At 41.7% G+C, this 24,071-nt stretch overlaps 1 protein-coding gene across 2 annotated transcripts in view; it reads left to right on the forward strand.

The window, feature by feature from the left end:
* znf385c (zinc finger protein 385C) overlaps positions 1-19,872 on the forward strand; it is a 266,688-nt gene extending 246,816 nt beyond the window's left edge. For both annotated transcript variants that reach the window (XM_072248633.1, XM_072248634.1), the window contains exons 5-8: positions 8,974-9,297; positions 12,602-12,789; positions 16,710-16,808; positions 18,776-19,872. In XM_072248633.1, coding sequence (XP_072104734.1) covers positions 8,974-9,297; positions 12,602-12,789; positions 16,710-16,808; positions 18,776-18,988 — 824 coding nt within the window. In that variant the 3' untranslated portion in view covers positions 18,989-19,872. The remainder of the gene's footprint in view (positions 1-8,973; positions 9,298-12,601; positions 12,790-16,709; positions 16,809-18,775) is intronic.
* The last annotated feature ends 4,199 nt before the right edge of the window (positions 19,873-24,071 follow it).

Genomic DNA, 24,071 nt, shown 5'->3' on the forward strand with positions numbered 1-24,071 from the left:
ATGAAGTTTAGCCACTGACATTCCTCCTTCATGACTGGATCAATATGTTGGGCCCAGGATAGATCCTTTGAGATGTTGGTGCCCAGGAACTAAAAGCTTCTTACCCTTTCCACTTCTGATCCCTCGATGAGGACTGGGGTGTGTTCCCTCGACTTCCTCTTCCTGAAGTCCACAATCAATTCCTTGGTCTTACTGATGCTGAGTGCAAGGTTGTTGCCGTGACACCACTCAACCAGCTGATCAATCTTATTCCTGTACGCCTCCTCATCACCATCTGAAATTCTGCCAACAATAGTTGTGTCATCAGCAAATTTATAGATGGTGCTTGAGCTGTGCCTAGCCACACAGTCATGGGTGTAGAGAGTAGAGAGGTGGACTAATCACGCATCCTTGAGGTGTGCCAGTGTTGACTGTAAGAAGGAGATGTTATTTCGGACTTGCGCTGACTGCAGTCTCCTAATGAGGAAGCTAAGGATCTAGGTGCAGAGACCCAGGTTTTGAAGCTTGTTGATTAGTAGTGATGGTGTTGAACACAGAGCTTTAATCAAGAGACAGAAGCCTAATGTAGGTATTGCTATTGTCCAGGTGGTCCAAGGCCGAGGCCACATTTACCGATAACGTTTGTGGTGTGTCTCACTTCCACATATTCAACAGTCAGCTCAGAGGCTTACTGCTCATGTGTAAACTGTATATGCAGACTGATGTAATTTGATTATGAGAAGGAATTCCTTCATCCAGATGGTGGGGAATCTGTGAAATTTGCTGTAACAGAGTGCTGTGGAGGCCGAGTCATTGGGTGAATTTAAATCAGCTCTTGATTGGTAAAGGGATTAAGGATTACAGGGAGAAGACGGAAGAATGGGGTTGAAAAGAAAACTGCCTATGATTGAATGGCAGAGCAGTTCTGATGGGCCAAATATCCTAATTCTGCTTCTATATCTTAAAGTCTTATGGTTATGCTGTGTCTAAGAAAGGATGTGCTGGCATTGGAGAGAGTCTAGAAGAGGTTCACAAGAATGATCCCAGGAATGAAAGGGTGAATGTATGAGGAATGTTTGATGGATCCTGGCCTGTATTAACTGGAGTTGAGAAGAATGAGGGGAGGATTTCATTGACATCTGTCAAATATTTAAAGGCCTAGATCAGGTGTCCCAACCTGGGGCCCACAGACCCCTTGGTTAACAGTAGGGATCCATGGCATAAAATAGTTTGGGAACTCCTGGCCTAGATAGAGTGGACATGGAGAGGATGTTACCTATTGTGGGGGAGTCGAGGACCAGAGGGCAGAACTTCAGAATACAGGTTTCCCCCGCCATCGGAAGGTAGAGCGTTCCTATGAAACAGTTCGTAAGCCAGAATGTTGTAAAGCGAAGAAGCAATTAACATTTATTTATATGGGAAAATTTTGTGAGCGTTCGCAGACCCAAAAATAACCTACCAAATCATGCCAAATAACACATAAAACCTAAAATAACAGTAACATATAGTAAAAGCAGGAATGATATGATAAATACACAGCTTATGTAAAGTAGAAATACTTTTCCACAATCATTGCCTGAACTGTTTTCCGTAGCGAAAATCTCACGCAAGCACCGTCGGCAAAAACACGACACAAGCGCTCTTCAGTAACCTTTAAGCTATGAAGCTACCAAATCATACCAAATAACACGTAAAGATACACAGCTGATATAAAGTAGAAATAATATATGTACAGTGTAGTATCACTTACCGGAATTGGTTCAGCGCCGAGCACACTGATGATGGTGTGTTAGACTGAGTCGTCGCAAATTGGGGTGGTGCAGTGGCCCCCACCCTCCGGGCAGCGACCGATACCGATCCGCGAAGCACGCAGGGGTCCAGCAGTAGCCGGGAGGCACCCAGCACATCGTTAAGAAAAAAGCCGAAATAAACATGCTAATTAATTAGGTGCCGTCTGGCACGTAATTGTCGGCCCAGATCAGTGCCGACTTCCGATTGCATTGCCTCTGATCTGGGCCGACAATTACATGTCAGGTGGCACCTAATTAATTAGCATGTTTATTTCGGCTTTTTTCTTAAAGATGTGCTGGGTGCCTCCCGGCTACCACTGCATTCTCCGCGAATCGGTATCTGTCCACGGCCTGGGGGTTTGGGGTGGTGGGACACTGGGGTGTCATCTTGTCATCTGTTTCCATTAAAGCAGGCAGCTCATCTTCTCCTATGACTGCCCACCTTGATGTCGAAGGTCGAGGTTCGTCGTCTGCTGTGGCTGATGTGGAAGGCTTGCTTGACTGCTGAGCCTCATGCATTTTTCTATCATACAGTTCTTTGTAAGCACTCAAACCATCCTGCAAATATCCCCTAAACCGACATACCCTTTCAAAATTAAAGTCGTACTTTATTATTACTCGTTCGGTTTTGATTGTTATCCTTTCCTCTTCCAATTGCATCAGCTCTTCATCTATCAGTTCTTGGTCATGGGATGCCAAAACCTCTTCAACATCATCTTCGTCAGCTTCCACAAGCCAAACTCACTTAGTCTTTACTTTGTTCACCACGATCGAAACGCTTAATTATGTCTAGTTTTACGCTAAGTATAACATCCTTACAAGCTCTTTTAGGCTTTTCCGATACCTTAGAACTCATCTTGCAAACGGCTGCTCACAGGCACGTGTTTAAGCAATGCCGGCGAGATTGCCGTTCCGAATCCGGGGGAGAGCGGTTGCTCGGGGCGCGCGCTGATTTTTTATCACGCGCTGCTTTTTTCGTAACAGTGAAAACACCTTCTGTTAGCGAAAACAGGGTACTAATGTAGGTCTTTCGTAACAGTGAGGTTCCGTAAAGCGAACGTTCGAAAAGCGGGGGCCACCTGTAAAAAGATGTCCCCTTAGAACAGACATGAAGAGGAATTTCTCTTGCCAGGGAGTAATGTTTAGTAAGGCCATCAAAGTTTACAGGGAGAAAGCAGGAGAATGGTATTGAGAGGGATCGTAATTCAGCCATGAGGGAATGGCAGAGCAGACTCAACGGGCCTAATGGTGTCATTCTGTTCCTATGTCTTCTGGTCATATTGTCTACATTATCCCATTCTTGCAGAATTTCAAAATCTGAATCCTGTCATCTCCCAGCCCTGGTTTGATCAGCAACAGCACACTCAGTACCAGAAGATGTAGAGCAGTGGTAGGCTAGCACTAGGACCCTAGCAAAGTGCAACAGGCTAATTATCATGCCAGGGTGGTAGCAGTGCCACTTACAGCTCCTGCCAGGCCCATAATGGGGTGAATGTTTTAAACTCCTCTCCATTTGCTTAGAAACAGATTTGTGTTGTTCAGTGCCTGCCAAATCTACTTGAAAACCCTGAAGTACTAAGTAGTCTTTTAATGTGTTTAGTCATTTAAAAAGCTGTCAAACTCCACAGAATCTGCATACAGATGTGGGACATGTTTTCCTATTGGTTATAAGTGCTCTAGTTTTAACCTGAGAATGCTTATTTCATGAACTGCTGCTATATTCCATACAGCCAACTGTAAGTTGGTCTCCTTAAGATGAAACATGACAATTACACCTCCGATGTAAGATATTTAATAATTCTATTGCGCAGTAAAATACATGAGATCAGTCGCACATAATTGTAGTGAGGATTTATCTGCATGGAGTGATATATAACACCATGCCTAGTACCAAATTGAACTTGCAATGTGGAACCAAATTGAAAATGAAGTTTACATTTCATGTCAGAGACACCAAATAACAAGTTGACAGCTCTAACAGCACTTAAGTATTCTGGTACTTTCTGAATCTTTACTTGAACAATGAAGGCTATCACCTATAGAATACAGTATGATTTGTTTTAAGTAGATTATTTTTTCCTTGAGTTTTTTTTCCTTGTTTTATTTCTTTATAGCTAACTTAAAACAAATTTCACAATGCTAAGACAAATATCAGGTCAATGGCTTTAAAACTAGAAATATGAGCAATTTAAACCCAGTTATTTATTTAAGAGAATATTCACTGGTGATTGAAAGTAGATCTTTCTTTATATATTCAGTGAGTGTGGATATTGTTGACAAACCAGAATCGATTTTCCATCCAGAACTGGTTCTTGACTCAAGAAGTCTTGTCAGAGTATTTCGAGGCCTGTTAGGAGTCAGCCAGTCAGTGCTGGGAGTCAGACATGGCCAGTGTTGAGAAGGACGTGAGTGAATCAGATGGGTGCCTGTGACAACCCTATGGTTCTGTAGTTACCACTACTGATACTGGCAAGTTCTTTGGTGCCTGGAATAGCTAGTGAAATTGGTAGTGTGTCCCAGGCCAATTACTGATTTTAAATTAGAATGAACTTCCTATATCCCGAAGACATGTTGGTTGGTAGGTTTTGTTGAGGGCCCACAACTATGAAACTTTAGAGTAGGATCTCCCCTTCCCCCATTCCTTGCTGTTCATGTGCCTATCTAATACCTCTTACTGATGTTTAAGATGCATTTAGACAGACACATGACAGACAAGGAATGGAGGGATATGGACTAGCTACAGGCAGATGGGTTTAGTTTGGAATGGCATTGCAGTCGAAAGTGATGCCTTTTCAAGTTTCGAAATTGCATAAGTAAACAAAGTTAATTCAAAGAAATATGGTTATTCCTGAAGTTAAAAATTTGAAGTAAACCAGGTGAACTGATGACACAAATAGTGTCAAAGGGGTTTAACCTAAAAGCTATTATGGAAAAAGTGGTTGCAAGATGACTAAAGTTGGAAATTAAATATTCCTGCACACTTAACATTTGAAAAGGATGGATGAAGTGAAAGAGGGAGGGGCTGGGCTGGGTGTACTGATAGTAACTGCTGCCATAATGGGAGGAGTGGGTAATGAACTTGAGCCGGCAGAACAGGAAGTGGAATGTGTTTGGGTGAAGACCGAGGATTCAACACTGAATTTATTGGTTTCTTTCAAACCCCTCAGCGATGCGTTGTGACCAGGGCCTGTAAAGGAGTTCCCATCTCACCTTGTAATTGGGAATGTGTAAACCAGTGGAAATGAAAGGAGCTGTGATGAAGGAAACCAAAAGTGTAAAAAAGAACCTGTTGGCCAAAATGAAACAAATCTGCGTGAAACATAATGTGTACCAAATCAACAGAGAGGAAAACACTTCACAGGGGTACATACCTTCAGGGAGCTAATAAATCTGACTCACCAGTGTTCACCAAAGACCTTGAACTATAAATTTGCAATATAGTCTTGGATGTACTTTGTAATCCTTTACTGATTTTTAGTTTGACTTCAGTGATTTACCAAGTTGGTCAGTAGGAAATTCAGAAAGTCACACATTTTTCATGCCAAGCTGGGCAACTTATTTTTCAGTCCTTGTGTGGCTCCACTCAAATATGGGCAAATTAATCCTCCTCAGTTTTGCTGGTGAACTGTACCTAACTGTACTGACACAATGGGACAACAGGTAGTGTAGCTGTCTCATCCCAGGTTTTATTTTGACCTCTTAGTTGTCTGTTGAGTTCATACATCTTTCTCCCCATGACTATGGTTTCCCCTCACATCCCGATGACATGTTAGCTGGGAGGTGATCCAGCTATAAGTCAGGAGATGGATGCAAGAAAATTTCCAAGTCACTGAATAACCCTTGGAGTGCAGTTAAGTCAATCATCAAGGAATGGAAAGAGTATAGCACAGCTGTAAATCTGCTTAGGTAAGGCCATCCTCAGAAACTGAGTGACTGCAAGAAGGGGACCAGTGAGGGAGGCCACCAAGAGACCTATGACAGCTCTGGAGGAGTTACAAGCTTCAGTGGCTGAGATGGGAGAGACTGCGCATACAACAGCTGTTGCCCAGGTGCTTCACCAATCACAGCTTTATGGGAGAGTGGCAAAGAGAAAGCTACTGTTGAAAAATCTCACATAAAATCTCAGCTAAAATTTACCAGAAGGCATGTGGGAGACTCTGAAGTCAGATGAAAGAAGGTTCTATGGTCTGTTGAAATTAAAACTGGGCTTTTTGGCCATCAGACTAAATGCTATGTTTGGCTCACACACATCATCAAAAACACACCATCCCTACTGCGAAGCGTGGTGGTGTCTGCATCATGCTGTGGTGATCCTTCTATGCAGCAGGCCCTGGAAGCAAGCGTAAAGCCAAATTTACACAGGAATGGCTTAAAAACAACAAAGTTAATGTCCTGGAGTGGCCAAGTCAGAGTCCAGACGTCAATCCGATTGAGAATTTGTGGCTGGACTTGAAAAGAGCTGTTCACTTACGATCCCCATGCAATCTGCCAGAGCCTGGGCAGTTTTGAAAAGAAGAATGGGGAAAAATTGCAGTGTGCAGATGTGCAAGGCTGATAGAGACCAATCCACACAGACTCAAGGCTGCAATTGCTGCCAAAGGTGCATCTACTAAATACTGACTTGAAGGGGATGAATGCTTATACAATCAATTATTTTGTGTTTTATATTTGTAATTAATTTAGATCACTTTGTAGAGCTCAGTTTTCACTTTGACTCAAAAGTCTTTTTCTGTTGATCAGTGTCAAAAAAGCCAAATTAAGTACACTGTGATTTAATGTTGTAAAACAATAAAACATAAAAACTTTCAGTGGGAGGTGAATACTTTTTATAGGAAGTGTAAATAACATTCTATTTTTCCATTTTTCATAACAAAATGGATAACTCACATTTCCTCCCTTTAGCCTCCGTCTTTATCCCCACTCATTGAAAATGTCCACATTTCTTTTCAGATCTTTGTGTCCTCGTCCTGCCCTCCTTTCCAAGGTATCCCTGTAGCTCAGCAAACCTGAATACGCTGCAGTCAATCACTTTATCTGTCAATATAATAGACTCTAACTAGCTGAGGGCTCAGCACTGATCTATTATGGACTCCACTAGCTTGCCAAAAACGACTTGTTTATTTCTAGATAACCAATCCTTCATCCTAACTGTATATGACTATCAAATTGATGCGCTCTTATCTTGTGCAGTAATCTTTATTGAATGCCTTTGGAAATCCAACTATATTGTGTCTGTTGACTTTCCTTATACATCCTGCTAGTTAGAACCTCAAGATCTGTAAAGAAAAAATATACTAAGTCACAATTTTCATTTCATGAAACAATGTTGACACTGTTCTGTGTGTTATGGTAATATCTTGGTAAGCGCAATTGCTTTACAGCAGCAGCAATTTACCAATCGGGCTTCAATTCCTGCCACTGTCTCTAAAGAGTTTTTATGTTCTCACCATGACCGCGTGGATTTCCTCCGGGTGCTCTGGTTTCCTCCCATATTTCAAAGACTTACAGTTAGGAATAGTAATTTGTGGGCATGCTATGTTGGTGCCAGAAGCGTGGTGACACTTGCAGGCTCACTGAATTGATTTGACACAAATGATGCCTTTCGCTGTATGTTTCGATGTACATGTGAAACATAAAGCTAATCTTTCATCTTCATCTTCTAAGTGCTCTACTATCACCTCCTTGGTACTGCCTTGATTCCCTGCTTTCTCTCTCCTTCCTTTCTTGAGTAGCTGGATCCTTTCCAAGTCTGGGAATTTTGGAAGATCACATCTGACGTGAAGTTGCTGAGTTGCACAGAAACCTCAGCCCACCATATCCATGCTGACCATTCTAAACTTACAGGACCTGATATGTAGTCTTTATGCCTTGGCACTTCACGTGCTTGTCCAGATCAGGGGTGCAGTGCTAGCCGGAGCGCACCAGAGCGCGTCTGGCACATCTTTAAGAAAAAAGCCGAAATAAACAAGCTAATTAATTAGGTGCTGCCCAGGGTGATTTGAGTATCTCAGAAACTGCTGATCTCCTGAGATTTTTACGCACAACAGACTCTGGAGTTTACAAAGAATGGTGCCAAAAACAAAAAAAATTCAGCGAGTGGATTTATCAACACACATAAAAGTTGCTGGTGAACGCAAAAGGCCAGGCAGCATCTCTAGGAAGAGGTGCAGTCGATGTTTCAGGCCGAGACCCTTCGTCAGGACTAGCTGAAGGAAGAGTGAGTAAGGGATTTGAAAGTTGGAGGGGGAGGGGGAGATCCAAAATGATAGGAGAAGACAGAAGGGGGAGGGATGGAGCCAAGAGCTGGACAGGTGATAGGCAAAAGGGATACGAGAGGATCATGGGACAGGAGGTCCGGGAAGAAGGAAAAGGAGGGGGGGGCACCCAGAGGATGGGCAAGGGGTATAGTCAGAGGGACAGAGGGAGAAAAAGGAGAGTGAGAGAAAGAATGTGTGTATAAAAATAAGTAACAGATGGGGTACGAGGGGGAGGTGAGGCATTAGCGGAAGTTAGAGAAGTCGATGTTCATGCCATCAGGTTGGATTTATCAAGATATTTTCACTCACATAACAGCCACTTGCTGGATGTTTTTTTGTTTTTGGCACCATTCTTTGTAAACTCCAGAGTCTGTTGTGCATAAAAATCCTTGGAGATCAGCAGTTTCTGAGATACTCAAATCACCCTGGGCAGCACCTAATTAATTAGCTTGTTTATTTCGGCTTTTTTCTTAAAGATGTGCCAGACGCGTTCCGGTGTGCTCCAGCTAGCACTGCACCCCTGGTCCAGATTCCTCTTAAGGTTTGGCTCTGCCTCTCCACTCTCCCTGGCAGAGCATTTTAGATTCTAACCACCTTCTGGGAGAAAGAACTCTTCCTCATATCCTCTTAAAACACCCCTATCCATTCTTTAAGCCTATGCCCTCAGGTCTTAGCTATCTGTGCTTTAAGGAAAAGTTTTCTATCTACCCTAGCTATTCTTCATAATTCTATATACCTCATTCAGGACCCCCAAAATTTCCTCCACTCCAAGGGAAATAAACCTGTTGTGTGTCCATCCCACAGGAACCTAGTGATTTAAGCTAAACCAATTTGCGTTAGTTTACTTGATAGTTGAAAATAATTCAGCTGAAATTTAATTGAACAGAATTTCTTTGACAAACAGTTACAGATAAATATTCTGTCAACATATTATGTTTGATTTGTAGAGGATTATTCTACAGCAACAGCCGTGGAGAAAACTGATGATTCTACCTCATTGGTGCACACATCCAATGTGTTTATGATGGAATCTGCTGGGTCCAGGGCATCAGCCACAACCTCCTGTTCTGAAGCAACTAATGGCAGGTCAGAGAATGGCCTTGAGACCTTGCATGAGCATGCTGCAGAGATCATTAGAAGTGAGGGCACCAACAGTGTCAGCTCGGCCCCTGAGAATGAGAAAGAGGGCGAGAAAATGAAACAGCATCTGTACTGCGCAGCTTGCAAAGTGACTGTAAACTCCGTATCACAACTCGAGGCACACAACAACGGTGAGTAGCCCCACTGCTTCACATCTGTGAAGCAATGTGGGAAGAAATGTAAGTGGCCATTGTTTCCCAGAGGCAGAAGGACAAAATTTTATTCAGATGCATGTTACACAGCAACACATAGGAATTATAAGATAGAAACAAAGACATAGGAGCAGAATTTTGTTATTTAGGGCATCGAGTCTGCTCTGCTATTCAATCATGGCTGATTTATTTTCCCTCCCAACTCCAACCTCCTGCCTTCTTCCTGTAAAATGTGATGCTCTTACTAATCAAGAACCTATCAACCTCCACTTTCAATATACCCAACAACTTGGCCTCCACAGCCATCTGTTGCAATGAATTCCACAGATTCATCACCATCTGGCTAAAAAAAAGCACCTCGTCATCGCTGTTGTAAAGGTACGTCCTTCTTTCCTGAGGCTGTGCCTTTGTCCTAGCCACTCCCACTATTTCAAATATTCTCTCTACATCCACTCTATCTCAGTCTTTCAATATTCGGTAGGTTTCAATGAGATCGCTGCTCATTCTTCTAAGCTCCAGGGAGTACAGGCCTAGGCCAACAAACGCTCCTCATGCAGCCCATCTGGTGAAGCCCAGTTGGTTTTGCTTCCATCCTCATTCACCATATAATCCTCCCCATTGTATTAATTTACCTTAAAGGCATCAAGTTGCTTTCATTCAGATTTCAGTTGTCTTCCTTCATCTGCCACAATAAATTTTCCCTTAAGAAAGCTACAGATCAGTGGTCCACTGTTGTCAGCCTCCAGTTGAAAACACATACCACCAGGCTCAAGGAATATCCTAAGACTATTGAGTGGACCTCTTGTACCATAGGATGGGCTTTTGAACTCACAGTCTACCGCATCATGGCCTTGCACCTTATTGTTTGCCTACACTGCACTTTCTCTGTAACTGTAACATGATATTCTGCATCCAGTATTGTTTTTTACCATGTACTGATGTGGTAAAACAATCTGTGTGGATGGCATGCAAAACGAAGATTTTCACTGTCCCTCAGTACATGCGACCGATTACCAAGTGCCATTGTTGGTTCTCAGCTGGTTGAACGGGGACCATTGCTTGCCCCTAGAGTGGCCTATCTCAAAGGAGTGAGATAACTCTCAGATCCCTTGTTCTCAAATAAAACACATTGTGTGGCTGGTAGTCACAGAACCTATCATGTCAGTTACAAAAATAGATAGTTGCTCCTTGGCTCGTGAGATTATTAGTGGAGGAAGTCCTAAAATATGGTAAGGAACTTGAATGTAAAGGAATTAAATAAAGCAGCATTTTTAAACTAAGTGTTAAAATTGATCGTCGATAATTTAATTGATGTTGATTAAGGAATATATATTGACCACAGCATCAGGAATAACTTTCTGCCTCTTTTATAGTTTGATAGTTTTACATCCATCTGACAGGCTTAACCTCCCATCTCAACAAGAATACTTTTAACAGGCCAGTACTCCTTTAGTGGAGGGTCAGCCTAGATTTTTGATCTCAGCAATAGTGAGATAAAGAACACAGTGGCTTTATAGACTTGCTGGATAGAATATTTTGATTTCAAATTAATAAGTTCAGAACTGCAAAAAAAAATTTCAGAAGAGAGAGTACTTAACAGATTCGTTGTTGCTTCTATGCCCACCATTTTAACCAAGGGATAAATTATAGATGAACATCCATATTAAAGAAGAGCATGGAGCAAAGAGATTCAAACCATTTGTCCACTATATTTTGATACAATAATTTCTCATCTTGCCTAATTTGAAAAATAAAACTTAACGAGCAAACTTTTATAAAGCAGTTTTCAAAATTTTAAGGTGTTCCAATGTGTGTTACAGCTAATGGATTATTGTTCCAAAGCAGACTAACATGGAAGTCAACTTACTCATATTTCATAAATTCTACTCTGTAAAATATAAAAAATTGACTTACTTTGGAGCTACCATAAGAAGTAGGGACAAGAGTAGGCAATTCAGCTCCACCATCCAGTAGGATCATGGCTGATCCAATGTTCCTCATCCACTTTCCTGCCCTTTCCCCATGACCCCCATTAGAAAGCTAGTTATCTTCACCTTAGGCATACACATACACCTCTCAACCCTTTGAGAAAGTAAGTTGTTCCTCATTACTTTCTTAAATGGCACAGCTCCCCCCCTCCACTTTATTCTGAAACCATGCCCGCTGGTTCTAGGTTCTCCCATGACAACAACATCCTTTCAGTATTTACCCCATTAGAGCTATAACATTTCAATAAGATCACCTCTCATTCCCCTAAACTCCAATTAGAGTCCTGATTGTTTAACTTTTCCTCAAGGATCAAGCCTTCCAAAGCCCAGATCATCATAAATAATCTTCACTAAACTCTCTCCAATGAAATAATCTTTCCTAAAATAGGGGCACAGTGTTGTTCATAAAGATGTGGTCTCACTGGAGTTGAGCTGCAACAGGAATTCTCTACTCTTTATACTGCAGACCCTTTAATTTAAGAGCCAACATTCCATTCACCTTCCCCATTACTTGCTGTCCTCATGTGTTCGCCTTCTGTGTTTTGTTCACAGGGCTGTGAGGTGAGTGCTGGATAGTTGTTCTGAGGCAAAAGGTCAGAGCATGCACAAGAACAGAACAGCCGACTCCTGCTTTTATTTCCTATATTGGATATAAAAACAGAATTAGGCCATTCAACCAATGGAATCTGCTCAGCCATTCAATCATGGCCGATCTTTTTTTTCAAACCCATTCTCCAATAATACTTAACCCATTTACCAACAAAGAACATATCATTCTCTGCCTTAACTACACCCAATGACTCCACAGCCCTCTATGGCAAAAAAATTCAACAAAATCACCACCCCCTGGCTGAAATTCCTCTCATCAGTTTTAAAAAGGACATCTCTTTATTCTGAGGCCTGTCTTCTGGTCCTATTCTACTACCAATGGAAACATCCTCTCCATATCCATTCTGTCCAGGCCATTTGGTGTTATCTGCAAAATCCTGAGCCAACATGTCTCAGGTGAATCCAAAGAAAATAGTGTCCTGGGGTCACACCATTGAGCCCAAAACTCAATTTTTGTCAATTGGCAACCTGGGGTGGGAAACTATTGGGAAATATGTACTGACAGCAAATAGGCAACCGAATTTTCATTTAAATATTGGCCATCCTATGTAATATGGGACAATTGACAACACTAGTCCACACTTTGATTTCTCTGTTTCATCACAAATATTCCTAAATCGTTTGTGACCAGTGTTAATGTAATTATAAATAATGGAGGCTGATGCATTATTTTTCCAATGTTTTAGGGTCAAAGCATAAATCAGTGCTGCAGGGTCAGAACAGTCACAACAGAAGGAGCAGACTGAGGCTGTTCCCACGGACATTGTACAAAACCAAACGCATTGGTAACAAAGGCAGCATTGGCATCCAGAGCAAGGCTTTCCACTGTAACATCTGCGAAATCTACGTCAACTCCGAAACTCAACTCAAGCAGGTGAGTTACCTGTTTCCACTGCAAAATATAGAGCTGAAACCTCAAAATTTACATTATGCATTCATCCAAAGAAACCTTCTTTCCTTCTTCTGTAATTGTTACTCGGGAGATGCTGTCAGTGAAGCTCCTGGAACAGTGTAGGGTGGTAAACTCATTGGTTAAGAGTTCAATTCCCATCATGAGTTTAAATTCAGTTAATTAAATAAAGCTGACATAAGAAACTACTATTAGTTATCATGATTAATAACAGGGACCTAAGCTACAAGAACTTCATCTCAAATACTGAAACAGTCCAAGTAGATGATTCACCACTACCTCTTGATGGCCAGACAGCAGGGCCCACATCCTCCAGAGGTTCTTACAATTTTTGGTCAAAGTAAAAGCAAATGGAATACCCCTTGCTTCATTCCAAGTGCAATCAATGTTCCTCTGTCCATTTGTAATCCCTTGCAACCCCGCACCCTAATTTTCGAACTCTCTGCATTATTCCCTAAACCACCTCTCCCCATTCCGCTCCACATTTTGGCTGTCTGGATTGTCCTGAAGTGCTGCCATGTGTAGATGGGGGGGAAACCAAGGCTCTAAAAAATTGGACTTTTGTTTGTTGGTTTTGTTGGAATCAGAATCAGGTTTTATTATCACTGACTATGTCATGAAATTTGTTCTTTGCGGCAGCAGCACAGTGCAATACCTGTAAAAGTCGCAATAAGAATATATTAAATAAATAGTACCAAAAAGAGAGAAAATAGTGAGCTAGCGTACATGGGTTCATAGATCTTTCAGAAATCTGATGGCGAATGAGAAGAAGCTGTTCCTAAAACACCGAGTGTGCATCTTCAGGCTCCTATGGCCCCACTTGATGGTAGTAATGAGAAGAGGGCATTGTGAGTGTGCTAGAACATCGCTGAAGAGAAGTTTTGTGATAGACCCACAGGAATACTGAAGCTCTCACCCAGAAAGCAGAGCCTTCAATACCAACCTCTCAAACCCTTCAACTGTTCCATGGAGGCCCAGGCACAAATCCGTTCCTTTTACATTTCAGCTTTGATCACCATCCTTTCCAAAAACCAGGAAAAGAAATATACTTCACCACTTTCAGCCTCCCTGGGAAGTCCAAAACTCCTTTCAAACCCAAGAGGTTCTTTTGAACTGTAAATGTTGTAACATAGGAAATATGATAACTAGTTCCAACCATCAAGAATATGACAGGAACTAGATGATCTATGTCATAATCTCTTCCTTATATTTCAGCTTCTCAGTCTTCCCACAGAGTAGAGTTTCACCACAGGAAAGGGGTAGCAAGATTACAAACTGATGGTAATCTTTTTAAAAGTCCTAAATTGCATGCCCTAAAGAAGATAACCACTGCAGCTCACTGAACCTTCTCCCTGGCGGGCCTTTACCCCTCCATGGCCTGCTTTCTTTGTTCAGTGTATAAAACCCAAGTACACATAGCTTCACTAACAGTGCCTAAATATATGTACTTAGGAGCCACCATGTACACAAGATAATGTACAATGAGTGCCATGTCTGCTTATCCAGGTGCTCAGGCATAATGCACTCATGACCACTTTATCATGTGCCTCCTGTACCTAATAAAGTGGCCACTGAGTGTATGTTCATGGTCTTCTGCTGCTATAGATCAGCCACTTCAAGGTTTAACGTATTGTGTGTTCAGAGATGCTCTTCTACACACCACTGTTGTAATATGTGGTTATTTGAGTTACTGTTGTCTTCCTGTCAGCATGAACTAGTCTGACCATTCTATTCTGACCTCTCATTAACAAGGTATTTTTGCCCTCACTGGAGGTTTTTTTTTCTTTCTCACCCCATTCTCTGTAAACTCTAGAGACTGTGCATGAAAACCCCAGGAGATTGTCAGTTTCTGAGATACTCAAACCACCCCATCTGGCACCAACAATCATTCCACGGTCAAAGTCACTTCGATCAGATTTCATCCCCCTTCTTATGTTTGGTCTGAGCAATATCTGAACCTCTTGACCATGTCTGTATGCTTTTATGCATTGAGTTGCTGCCACATGATTGGCTGATTAGATATTTGCATTAGTGAGCAGATGCACCCAATAAAGTGGCCACTGCGTTTACCTTGAAGTTGACAGGCAACCTTGCTTAGCCAAGTATCTTCACCAAACAACTTCTTTTCTGTATTTTTCACGCATGACAATGGCCATCTGCTAGTAAGGAATAAATGATTTTCTGAAATGCTTAGCTATTCTGTAGGGCAATGGTTTCATAGGAGAGCTTTCATCAACCTACAACCAAGGAGCTCAACAGTTCATTTCCTGAGTGCTGAGTCCAGAATTGAATCACCCTGCATGTTGGCCAGGGAAAAGTAAATAATCTCCCTATTGACAGATGAAGTATAATGTGCCATAGTTATAGGATAATAGAGCATGGAAGTAGGCTCTTCAGCCCAACCTGTTCATGCTGATCTAAGCTGGTCCCACTTGCCTGCACTTGGCCAATATCCCTCCATAACTTTCCTATCCATGTCCAAATGTCTTTTAAATGTTGTTATTCTACCTGGTTCAACCACTTCCTCCGGCAGTTCATTTCATATACTCACCACCCTCTGTGTGAAGAAGTTGCCCCTCTGGTTCTTTTTAACCCTTTCTCTTCTCACCTTAAACCTATACCGTCTAGTTTTTAATTCCCTTTCCCTGGGATAAAGATTGTGCATTTGCCAAATCTATGCCTCTCGTGATGTTATCCACCTCTATAAGGTCATTCCTCAGTCTCCTAAAATCCAAGGGATGTTTGTCTGCCTTTTAGGAGGCATTATTCCTTTATCTGGTCAATCTATAGTGTCTCAGCAGCTGATGAGTTCTGACAGAGGTAGAACGAGGCAAAGTTAAACTGGTGGAAATAAGTGGTCTTGGAGACACGCCAAAACTCAGTGTACGGAGATGTGAGAATCCAACAGACCAGGGATGGACACAACAACGTCAATAGATTTTGCAGTTGGGAAATGGAGTTTGTGGCAGAGATGGAAATTGATCCTTAGGCAAACCTTGAGGGAAGTTGGAGGAGCTGTCTGCTCTTCCAGAAAGAACAGCCAGGAGTCCTGACACCTTACAGCTGAGAAACCTCCATTCAAAGTGGCATTTGCAATATATTGAAGATCATCTATACTGGCTGGAAATGTGGTGAAATTCCCTGGATCATATCCAGAATGCCCAAAGTGGTCCCAAAAGATTCTGGGATTTCCAAAAACTTTACTCAGGCACTGATAGATATTTAGACACCAGGAGAATTACTGGGTAAAGAGCTAGTGCAGGAATGTGACACAAAGGCAAAGAACAGCCATGATCTCACTGACTGGTGGAACAAGTATAAAGGACTGAATCCTGACTCCTGCTCCTATTTCAAACGTTATTTATGCCAGGATTTCTGGAAAAAAGCAGAAATGGATCCTTCTGTATTGTCAGCTTCCTAAAGGCTGAAGTACTGAGTGATCTCCTCAGTAAAATAGAAGGGAAAAACTGATAATTGAAAGTTTGTATAAGAGAACTTCGAAGGAACAGGTGGGGAGGTGGAATCAAGAAGTCAAAAATAGTGAAATAACTCAGGAAATCTACTGTTGCAATCCAGCTGACAGACACTGGCCAGGCAGATCTTTGGCTTAGTGATGGTAGCAACTCTGAATGAAATGAGATTACACATAAGCAATACCATCATTTTCCTTAAATGTTGATTTGTCCTGAGTGTTTTTGTCAATTACTCTTCATGAAACTCAATATGAATTCTGTTTAATAGATTTTAATATTATGGTCAAGTACAAATACAGCCAGAAGTCAAAGGGCTGGCAATATAAACCAGAGCTTTCAGTAAAATATCTGAACAGTGTCTTTCTTTCAAGCACCCTGTTTATCTTTAAATCTGTTTGCATTCCAATGCAGCATATGACCAGCAGAAGACATAAGGAGAGGCTTACAGGAAAGCCATCGAAGCCCAAATACAGTCCTTATGCCAAGCTCCAGCAGACTGCAGTGCTGGCGGTGAGTACTAGGGTCTGACATCGATTATTGACAGGCAGATCTCTGAAAGGTAGAAATGACTGCAGGGTCTATACCCCTTCAACTGCTGCTCCCACAGAAGCTTCAGTATATTCTTAGCCCAGACTCCAAGTTAGGTGCTCTTACCCAAGCAACTGAGTGCTTTCACCTGCCTCACGAGCTCACCCATTGGAAGCTAGCAAGGCAAAAAAATATTATGACACTTTTTTACTATTGTACAATCAAGTTGCTTGCTCCGACGGGTAAGGACTCAATTAGAACTCTGCCATTTGAAGCAGCTTGTTACTTGTTGCTTCATGGGCTAGAGTCATGGATTCATATAGCACTGAGTCCTTTCTCCCACCACGTCCACACAAAGTATCAAGCGCCCATTTGACCTCACCTTTCATTAACCCCATTTCACTCTCCCCATATTCCCATTATCTCTGCCCCCCAAATTCCACCAGGGGAAATTGACACCTCTGAAACCATTAAGACACTACTAACCTCTTTAGGAAATTTGCAGTGGCCAGTTAACCAACCAATCCAAAAGTGGTTTCAAGCTATTCCTCTCTGGAGTACCTTCTGAAAGAAGCCAAATGCAGAAAGTTCCATTCTGACAGCAGCATGCTCTTTGGTAATGGAAGGTTCACAGCATCCTGCTGCAACAATCTCTCTCAGTTTTTCTGCCACTACCACTTGGTGGAATATTAACACAGAAGAAAAACACTTTACAAACCAAAACAACTGAAACAAAATTTGCACCTCCCCCCCTCCCCCTCCTGTCTTCTCCTATCATTTTGGATCTCGCCCTCCCCCTCCAACTTTCAAATCCCTTACTCACTCTTCCTTCAGTTAGTCCTGACAAAGGGTCTCGGCCTGAAACGTCGACTGCACCTCTTGCTAGAGATGCTGCCTGGCCTGCTGCGTTCACCAGCAACTTTGATGTGTGTTGCTTGAATTTCCAGCATCTGCAGAATTCCTGTTGTTTGCACTTACTAAATTCCAGATTTCTGTGAAATGAAGCAAAAGTGGATTAAAACAATAGAACACTCACAAAGTGCCAGTAACCTTATTCATAATGTCGGTTCTGCAGAAATTCTGAGAGACGCCTTTCAGCTGAACTTCCAGTTGACTGGCTTCATCCTCTGGTTCCCAAGTGATCTCCCATGTCGATGGGACTGTTACTATCTCACAGGCAGGCACCAACAGAGGAAATGCCTCACAGATCTGTTTCTGACAAGAAAATATCTTTGATGTTGGTATTCACTGATAACCTTAATAAAACTGCACATTGAAAGTGCAATAAAAGCCGGCTTGATACAGAACAAATATGGCAAGCCTTCAAGAGAGTTGCTAAAAAGATCTGAATACAAAGTACAATTAAAATAAATAAATAATGCACCTATCTGCAAGTGGCTTATAAGAGTATGTTTCAAATACTGAAACCTCGTGGATTAAACAATATGATATCGTTTACTCATGCCCCAGATATTTTTAACTCAAGAATTGGGTTCTGAAGTGTACAGAAAATAGAAGCAATTTGAGGCCATTCAGCCCCTCTACACTGCTGAGTCCGGAAGTGTACAAAAATAGTATCTATGTATGAAATACCATAACCAAGATTAATTAAGTAATAAACCATTTACTAAAGATTTGATAAACAAAGAGCTGAAGTAATAAAACAGAAAATACTAATATAACATGCCAGGCAGCATCTACAGAGCACAAAAGTTATTATTCCAGCTCAATGATCTTTTGTTTTCTGTACAGAACTAATGAAAGATCATTGACTTGAAATAGCTTCCCTCTCCACAAACATTAAGTATTTCAGATGTCCTGCATCTACAGAATTTTCTGCTTTTGGATCCTAGGTAAATGATTTTGGGCTGAGAATCATAATCAAGGAATTATGATCCAGAGTGGTTGGCGCACCATAATCGTTTTTATGTTATTTTCTCTTTCTTCAGACAAAGATGGCTTTTCAGAAGCATCTCACAAAACCGATAGCAACCGGTTTCTTACCAAATCCTCTAACAGCAGCCGCTGTCTGCGCGATGCCAAATCTCACTCTTCGACCGACCACACTCTTCCAGACTCCATTTCTTGGACCAGCCTTCTTCAGAGCCACTCCAGGCCCCCTGAGGGCAACACATACACCATTTCTTTTTGCGCCGTATTGACTTCAGGGTTTAAAACATTACAGACATTTTGGAAAATAAAAGGGAACTATGCAGTCATAAATGTGAACATTATAAGTTATGCATGGCAGAATCCTGCCTTTTGCTTTAACATCTAGAATCAGCAGTTTTATACTGCAAATATATTTAGATGAACATCATATACAGAAAATATGGTTTCAGTAACAAAGACTATTACAGAGCTGATGTAGATGTGTGTAGAGTTCTGGTAGAACCATGGGTTACCAGTCTTTTTTGCACAATATTTTTGTGAGTTCTTTAAAATGTCAGTCATTAGCAAAGGTATTCTGTGCGAGGGCGTTTTTTTTATATATAGGGAAGAAATAAAAACCTGAAAAAAGAAACTCTCTGAAACCAAAATGGTTGATGCAAGATCAGCAGCACCGGGCTTGCTGCAGTCCAAGGAAAGAAATATGAATTCATAGCACAAGCATGGCCCCAATTCAATAACCCTACTTTGGGTCAGTAATATTGTGGATATGAAATGTCAACCCCACTGCAGCTAAGCGTACTTTCTTGATTGAGATTTCAGGGCGCAACCTGATGGCAATACCAAGAGGTCTAGTAGTATAGTGACTCTTTCTCTTATGGACCTTCATCCATCAGTAATGATCATACATCATCCTGGGAGCTACAGAAATATCAAGGCCATCGGTACAGGCTGGAAGTGGAAGGCACGGAATATTATCTGAAATATTTCAGGGGATTAATGTATTATTGGAAAAATGAGCACACTCTCCATGTGTACTGTGTTTGTGATGCCTGCCCTCACAGACTTGACAAGAAAATAATGGTGAAAGGTGACATTAAATCTGTTTCAACCAGTTAGATGACTAGATTACCGCTGTTTTTAATAAATTCTATTTAAAGGATCCTAGTAATATTCCAAGCGAATTCTTTACTTAAAACATTGACTTATGTTTTGTGCTATTCATGTCTTTAGGTTTGATGCAAATTTTAGAGTTTATGTTTTAATGTTAAATTTTTTTTAAAACATGCCTCATAGAGGCACATTATATAGGTAAATTGAGATAACATCCTGTTGCATGGATCCAGAGAGATTACTTTGAATCCCATTGTGGGACTGACTATAATTGCTAGTCTCACCAGTGATGTCCATCTCCCATGGTTGAACAAAAATAGTACCTGAATGCCTGCTTATTTAAAAGGGGCACACACATTTATATAGCAGAGCCCTTTAGAAAGTGATTTGTATTTGGCATGTGGTAACAGATGTGTAGCAGCATTAAAACAAAATCTAAATCAGGTCACAGGTTTTTTAGTTTGTGGACACTGTTTTAACTCAAATGTTAAAGTCTGGAGTTTATTTGGAATATTCCAAGTCAGCAGAGAGCATGTCAACTATATAATTTTTTTTAGCGATAAAGCGCGGAGTAGGCCCTACGGACCCTTCGAGCAGCACCATCCCAGCAACCCCCAACAACGACCACCTACCCTGTGGGACTGTGGGAAGAAACTGGAGCACCCAGAGAACACCCACGCCACGCATTCCACTGAGAGGACGTGGAGTGTAGAGACTCCTTACAGAGGATGCCAGGATTGAACTCCGAATTCTGACACCGAGAGCTGTAAAGCATCACGCTAACCATTATGCCATGGTGGTGCCCAAATCTGCCAAAAAAAATTGAATTGCACAATTAAATAAAAAACAGAAAATGCTGGAGTTACTTGACAGGTCAGGCAACATCTATGAAGAGAGTAACAGAGAGCACTACTGCCACAACATAGTAACAGACCCCTTGGCCTATCCAGTCCATGCTTCATGCAAATGATCTTTCATCAGAAGTAGAAAACAAGCTTAGTTTAAGTTGCAGAAAGAGGTAAGGGTAGAGTAACAGAGGGTATGTGTAGTAGAATGGAGACCAAGGTTGTCCAGGTGATACAAGTGCCAACAGTTTGGACAAAGAGAGGATAAGGAATGCATCTCAACCATTCTGTTTTACTTCAGACTTCCAGCAACTGCCGTGTTTCACAGTTCCAGTAGATCTTTCCTCTCTCACATTTATCTCCTGCCTTTACACTTCTCCAGACAGATCAACTGTGACTGACAAGCATTCATCACCCTCTCTTAGACAGCACAATCAGCACTTGGTGTCACTTGATTCTTCAGCTCTTCCGTTGATCACAGACATTCCCCATACCCTGACCTGATGCAGGGTTTCGACATGAGACATCAACAATCCCTTTCCCCCACAGATGCTGCTCGACCAGCTGAGTTTCTCTAGCAGATTATTGTTGGTTCCCTCTACCCCTCCTTTTCTCAGCTAGTTAAAACACATTGGCCTTCCTCACTTTTCTATTTCTGGAAGGTCATTGACCTGAAACGTTAGCTCTGTTTCTGCCCCCACAGGTGCTGCCTGACCTGCTGAGTACCTCCAGCATTTTCTATTCTCATTTTAGGTTCCCAGCATCTGCTTTTTTTTTTGCTTTTCAAGCTTGTATGTGCAATTTGGTCCTCCAGCTGTTACCAGCTTGATGACTTTTAAGAGTTTCTAGTTGCTTGCCTCTCTGCAATGAAGAGTGTTGACTTGCTGGGAGCAGCTGTCTCATTGTCTGCCCAACCATGTGAAAATATCACAGGAGTACACAAGTCTCTGACGTTCTGAAAAAAGTTACATGCCAGTTGCTTCCCCAGACTTACATGGTTGAAAGCAGAAATTCAGTAAGAATGTAATATCTAAATACTTCATTAGCACACAGCTTCTAATGTTTTGTTATTTACTGGCTGAGATTTTGATCTTTGAAGGATTCTGTTTAGGCAAAATAATTTTTCTATGTGATCTCCGCTGTTGATATTTAGCAAGGGACATTTACCAGTCTCTGTATATACTACAAGAAATTATTGGTTTCGTGTAGAAAGTAAATGGATTCATAACATTCTTCAATTCAGTGTTGCTGTTGTACGAAACTTGCATAAGGAACTGAATGTCTTAAATATGGACAAAGTCTTGCCCCACAGTTTTTACATTTTCTCTTCAGTTGTGTTTACGAAAATGCCCTCCCACGGCCACAGATTTACCTGCAATCTCCTCAATGTGAAATTGAAATAAACACTGTGAATATCATCCTTGTGACCCCAGACTTCCCACTGCGAATATCATTTTACTGGTCTCCAACATCAACACGTGAGGCCAAGTTATTGTGTCTGAATGTTGTTAACTGTGTGGAGTCATGTGACCACATACCTCCATTTGGTTTGAGAACAAATCTGGCATTATTTTCAATGGGCTGTCACTTATCTGATGCTTGAAGATAGAGTAACTGTTGAAAGGTATTTTGGTAACAGCTATTTTTCTGTCAATGCCGGGTACAACCGATCCATCAATACACTGCAAAGGGCCTCATGGCCCAGATGAGTGAACACTTGGATGAAACTGGAATATTTCAAGTTTAATAAATCAAATACTGGTCTTCCACAAACGTCACCTTTATTTTTATCTACAAAATAAGGTTGCACAGAAAATTGCATTTTTCTTCAAAAATGGCAAACCCCAAAGTTTGGGCTATCAACTCTGACCATGAAAAACTAAGAGTTCCAAATTTCCTCTGGGAATGAGGGTGTGCTTAAGCCATAATTGTTGGAAGCAGGGATTGGCAAGGGTAGAAATTGGGCAGTGTGCAGTTCGATCTGGTTTTCCCCAAAGAGTCTGCAGTGGGACTTCCAACATATCCCTTTACATATACGATCTGGCATCACTGGCAAAACCAACATTTATTGTATATCCTTCATTGTCCTTGAAAGGTGGTGAGGCACCTTTTTGCTGAAGTCCTTCTGATGATGGCACACCTGCAGTGCTGTTGCTTTGAGAATTCCAGTATGAAGACCCAGTGGGAGTGGAGGAATGGTGATAAACTTCCAAGTCAAGATATGTGACCAAGGGTAGAATCCGTAGATGGTGGTGTTCCCTTGTGTCTGGTTCCATTGTGCTTCTAGGTGGTAGAGGCTGCATGGTCGTGGCATCCTTCTGTCAATATTTCACACAGCAGTCACAGTTTTGTGGCAGTGGAGGGAGTGAATGTTTGGGGTGCTGCTTTGTCCTGAATTGTGATCATTTTCCTGCATCCTGGAAGTGCAGAAGAAAGTGAAATGACATTTCACAGGTGCTGTATTCTGGACTTCTGCTTCTAGCGATTTCAAGACGCCCTGCTTGTGTAGAACCCAGGCCAGTATCTGACTCAGGTAGGACGCTTTAAGGTAGGTAGTCAAATCACTTCCATTTGGGCCACCCACCCTGTACCCAATACCCTTACAATTAACCAACACTTTTTCCCCTAGCTTATGACCTTTTCCTCTAACTACCTTTCAACCCCCAACAATTGTGACAATTTGTCAATTTACATTCTGAAGGTGCAGATACACAGTATCAACAAACTTTATCCATCTGCTCATTAAAATATCCATAGATTCCAGTTTGGAGATTTTAATGAGCAGAATATTGGATGGATTTGTCAAACATTGGCTCCCTTTCATAAATCCATGCTGGCTGTTGCCATGGATTTGGTGGACTGAAGGGACTGATTCTGCACTGTATGCACTAAATTAGTAAATTGGTTTATAATTGTCACGTGTACTGAGGTACAGTGAAAAACTTGTCTTGCACACCGCCCATAAAGATCAATTCATTACAATTATGCATTGAAGAAGTACAAGGTAAAGCAATAATGAAGTGCAGAATGAGAGACACGTGCGATTCTGCCGATGCTGGAAATCTTGAGCAACACACACAAGATGCTGGAGGAATTCAGCTGGTCAAGCAGCATCTACGGAGGGGAATGAACAGTTGACATTTCAGGCGGAGGCCTTTCATCAGGCGAGCAGAATAAAGTATTACAGTACAGAGAAAGTGGAATGCAAGTAGACAATAAGATGCAGGGTCAGACTGTGGTAGATCGTGAAGTTAAGAGTCCATCTTATTGTACTTGGGAAATATTCACTGTTTTTAGAACAGCTTGGTAGAAGCTGTCCTACGTCTGGTTGTACGTGCCTTCAGGCTTTTGCATCTGCTTAATAGGAGAGGGGAGAAGACAAAAAGTCCAGGGTGGG

The sequence above is a fragment of the Mobula birostris genome, chromosome X, assembly GCF_030028105.1.
Source record: "Mobula birostris isolate sMobBir1 chromosome X, sMobBir1.hap1, whole genome shotgun sequence".
Classification (NCBI taxonomy): Eukaryota; Metazoa; Chordata; class Chondrichthyes; order Myliobatiformes; family Myliobatidae; genus Mobula; species Mobula birostris.